The 3,729-nt window shown below is 57.4% G+C and overlaps 1 protein-coding gene across 1 annotated transcript; it reads left to right on the top strand.

The window, feature by feature from the left end:
• The first annotated feature begins 1,062 nt into the window (after window positions 1–1,062).
• On the top strand, window positions 1,063–1,573 carry LOC136534466 (uncharacterized). Its single transcript, XM_066526889.1, has one exon. The coding sequence runs from the start codon at window positions 1,258–1,260 to the stop codon at window positions 1,570–1,572; it is 315 nt and encodes a 104-aa protein (XP_066382986.1). The 5' UTR covers window positions 1,063–1,257; the 3' UTR covers window position 1,573.
• The last annotated feature ends 2,156 nt before the right edge of the window (window positions 1,574–3,729 follow it).

The following is a 3,729-nucleotide window of genomic DNA, read 5'->3' as shown; positions in this document are numbered from 1 at the left end:
ACGAACGGGGCTCCTGACACTGCGACGACGGATGACGGCCACTGCTCCCTCTAGTGCGTACTCCGTGGAAGCGGTAAGGAGGGATGCGGTGGTCGTAGATGTCCCAAAGGGCACGGCGGACGGCGCCCTGAAGCATGAAGCGGCGAAGGCCACCGGCGTGGTGGCCACGGTGGATGGCGGACTCCACTGCATCGGTGATGGAGTCGACCATGGCATTCATGGAAGGTTTGAGGTTTGCCATCTTCTACCTTGGGTTGAGATGCAGCGACGCCGGCGAAGTCCCGACGAACTCCCTCTCCTTCCTTCTCCTATTCACGTCAGCGGTGTTCGAGCGTGTGTGCGGATAACGTATTGCGAGTGAAAAGTGGTCGGTGCAAAATGACCAATGTGTATTGATGATGAAATATGTACAGATATATATTACGAGCCAAAGGACAGTTGCCTGTTGGCCAAAAGATGTCTCTACAGGATCTAAAAGGTACCTCTATAGGAACCATCATTAGCAGTTGCTAATGATGGCATTAACTAATTGATCACAAAATTATTAATCTTAACGGTTTCTAAAATCTGGTTTCGGAGCAAAAATTGGTGGGGGTGTTTGGATCCTTCAGTTTTTAAGAATCTTGTTTCATTTATTGCTCACGAGATTACAAGAAACTGGCAAAAGCTTGGTATCAACGACTCGTTGGTTTTTAAGAACCTCGAGCAAAAACTAACACAAGAAACTAAACAAAAACTAGCCTGTTTGATCCCACCCAGTTTAAAAAAAGAAACCAGATTAACAGATGGATCCAAACAGTGCCTTAATCATCGTAATTCGCTAGTACCTTGTACACCCCCTTCCCCAAGCCATCGTCGTGTCTGCATACCATCAGCACGTCACTCGCTTCAAGATCAGAACCTTCCAAGCAATGAAGCAACCACTTACCTGACCAGTTGACCAAGGCCCTGTTTGACTTTGAATCGTCAAGAGTTGTGATTAGTATTCTGTTGCGTCTCCATGCATGGAGTGGCGCAGAGACTAGTACAAGTAGTTACGGCACCTGCGAATTGGGGGAAATCACGCGCCACGGCAAGGGCGGCATCGTCAACTCTGCCAACCGCGTGCCGTCGCAGGATAAAAGGCCCGGGCTACGAGAACCGGAGGCCGTGCAATTCCAGACAGCAGCTGAACGCAGAGGCAAGAAAGGCAGCGTGAGATAGACCTGATCGTTTGAGTTGGCAGCGTGAGATCACCTGATCGTTTGAGTTGTTGTGATGGCGGGCGGGAGCAAAAGCAAGGTGCGGGAGTGGATGCGGAGGCGGATGGCGCCGACGAGGAAGGCGGCCGGGAGCGGTGACAACAACAGCGCCAGCAGCAGTGAGTCGGCGTCGGCGCAGTCGGCGCCGAGGCGGAAGCTCCTGGCCGCCGCGCTCCCGTCGGCGCTGCGGTGGAGGAAGCCGCGCGGGGTCGGGAACGTGCTGGCGGCGCTGTTCCAGCGCGCGGCGTACCACCTGCTGTGGCTGGTGGAGTCCGTGGTGGTGGTGGCGCAGCTCAGCTTCTTCTTCGTGCGCTTCGGCTTCAGGCTCTGAACCGAAAAAAAAAACACTCTGCCTGAATGGATCGCGCCCAACCGCCAAGGGAATGATGGATCGATCCCCCGATTCTTTCGTTTGTTTTTGTCTTCTCTTCTGTTCGCCATTCTCCAGTGGCTCTTTCGATTTCCATCACCACGAGCTGTAAGTAACGTGTTCTTGTGTTTTTGGAGAAAATGTGTAAAGTGCAACCTTGTCTTCACAAGGAACTGTTTTAAATTTCCACCCTTTTTACATGGCGAGGAACTGCTCTGGATGACAAACTACAGACGTCATGACTTTGCCATTCGGTCGCATCCACCGAGTAATGACTATTAGCTAGAGTGGTCTGCATTCCACGCAAACGCGAGCAATGACCCGGTCCCCCCTTGGCTGCCGCCGGCAAGCAGCAAAGCGCAATCAACCCTCAACAACTTACAAATCTGTTCTCTACTCTATCTGCCTAGACTAAACAGTCTCCTCCTCTCCGATTTGTTCAGTCCAACCTACGCACCCAACCCAGCAACAGAACGAGAGCTTGCTGTGCACTTGGCACCGGCGACGGCGAGGCCCCCTGCCTGCATGATTGCTACTCCTACCTGCCCTGCGCTGCGAGCACTAGAGTACTAGGCATTTAGCCATCCGAGTCAGGTGCTTTGCGGTGCGCCCGGCGAGGCGGGGACGCGGAGTGGCCGTGTTGTACTGTCGTGCCCCCAAAGGCTTCCCTGCCCGCCACTGGCCCTGCCATGGGGTTTAGGCCCTGTTTGGTTGAGCTATGAATTTTGGAAAAGTAGTTGTGAGCTGTGGCTTTTCGAAAAGCTGCTGTAGATTGAGGGCTGTGGCTTTTCGAAAAGTCCATTTGGTTGAATAGCTGTGGCTTTTAGAAAACTTCTCACACTGACAGGCGCGCCCCACATGTCATACACACACTGCTTCTTCATCCTCTAGCCACCATGGGGATGGCCGTGCTCGCCGGAGCTGGCCGCACCCACCACGGGGACGTACGAATCCGCTCATGCCTACGCCGGGGAGGGCCGGATCCACTCGCGCCTACGCCGGGAGGGGCGGAGCTTGTCCGCGCCGCGTTGGGGAGGGCCGTGGAGGGGTGGAGCCTCCTGTGCCGCGACGAGGAGGGCCGGAGCCACCTGCGCCACGCGGGGAGGGTCGGGAGGGGCGGAGGGAAGGGCCGAGGGAGGGAGGTGCCGGCCGCCGATGAGGAGCTGAGGGAAGGCCGCGGCCGTCGGGCCTCCCGCGCGCGCCCGAGGCGGTAGCGGCGGAGCTCCCGCACGCCCTGTGCTGGCCGCCGGTGGCAGGGTGGCGCTCGCTCTGGTTGTCGAGGGAGGGAGGTGCTGGCCGCCGGGGAGGAGCTGAGGGAGGGCCGCCGGTGTTGGATTGCCGGCATTCGGGGCTCCCGCGCGCGCGCCCGAGGCGGCAGCGGTGAAGCTCCCGCATGCCCCGTGCTGGCCGCCGGAGGCAGGGTGGCGCTCACTCTGGTCGTCGGGGAACGAGCCTGCGCGCCGGCGAGGTAGCTGGGCGGCGCGGCGCGGAGGAATCGCGGCGGCGCGGAGCGGAGGAAGTCGCGACGGCGGGGGAAAGAACGAACCGTTTTCTTCATAATGGATGGCATTGCGGGTAATTTTGATAAAAATGAGGAAGTTACAGCCGGTGAAAGCAGCCTCCCCCCTGCTGTGAAAATTGAACTGGGCAAAAGCTAGCTTTTGGAGAAGCTGTTGGTCTACCAAATCCCTTTGGTTAGCTTTTTGACTTCTGGAGAAGCTACAGCCGGTTGGAAGCTGAACCAAACACCCCCTTAGGCGAGCAATGAGCACCCCCGCAAACCCAGCCATGGGGACATGACCGTGACGCCACAACTCCTGCCATTTGCGCAGGGGAGAATCGTTGATCTTCGAAGGCACCGCACCTGACCTGACGGCAGCGGCCCAAAAATGTAACGTGCCGCCAACCCTGCTTGCTCCCAACCCAACCCAAATGCCGCTACGACGCTGCTGTGCTCTCGTCCGTCGTCCTCCGTGACTCCCTCTATAAAGTGCCCCAACGCCGCCTCCGATTCCTTGGGCTTCCCTTCTGCATGCAACCGCCTCGGTCTATCCATCGCCACTGCTCTGCTTACATGAGGATGGGGCGTAGGCCATGTGGGACGATCTTCATCCTTCT

This window comes from Miscanthus floridulus, unplaced genomic scaffold (assembly GCF_019320115.1).
Source record: "Miscanthus floridulus cultivar M001 unplaced genomic scaffold, ASM1932011v1 os_1960_2, whole genome shotgun sequence".
Taxonomy (NCBI): Eukaryota; Viridiplantae; Streptophyta; class Magnoliopsida; order Poales; family Poaceae; genus Miscanthus; species Miscanthus floridulus.
Note: the sequence above shows the minus strand (reverse complement) of the source record. Positions and strands in the feature narration are given on the sequence as shown.

Excerpts from the sequence above, each read along its gene's own strand:
- LOC136534466 (XM_066526889.1), top strand. The coding sequence starts at position 1,258 with ATGGCGGGCGGGAGCAAAAGCAAGGTGCGGGAGTGGATGCGGAGGCGG.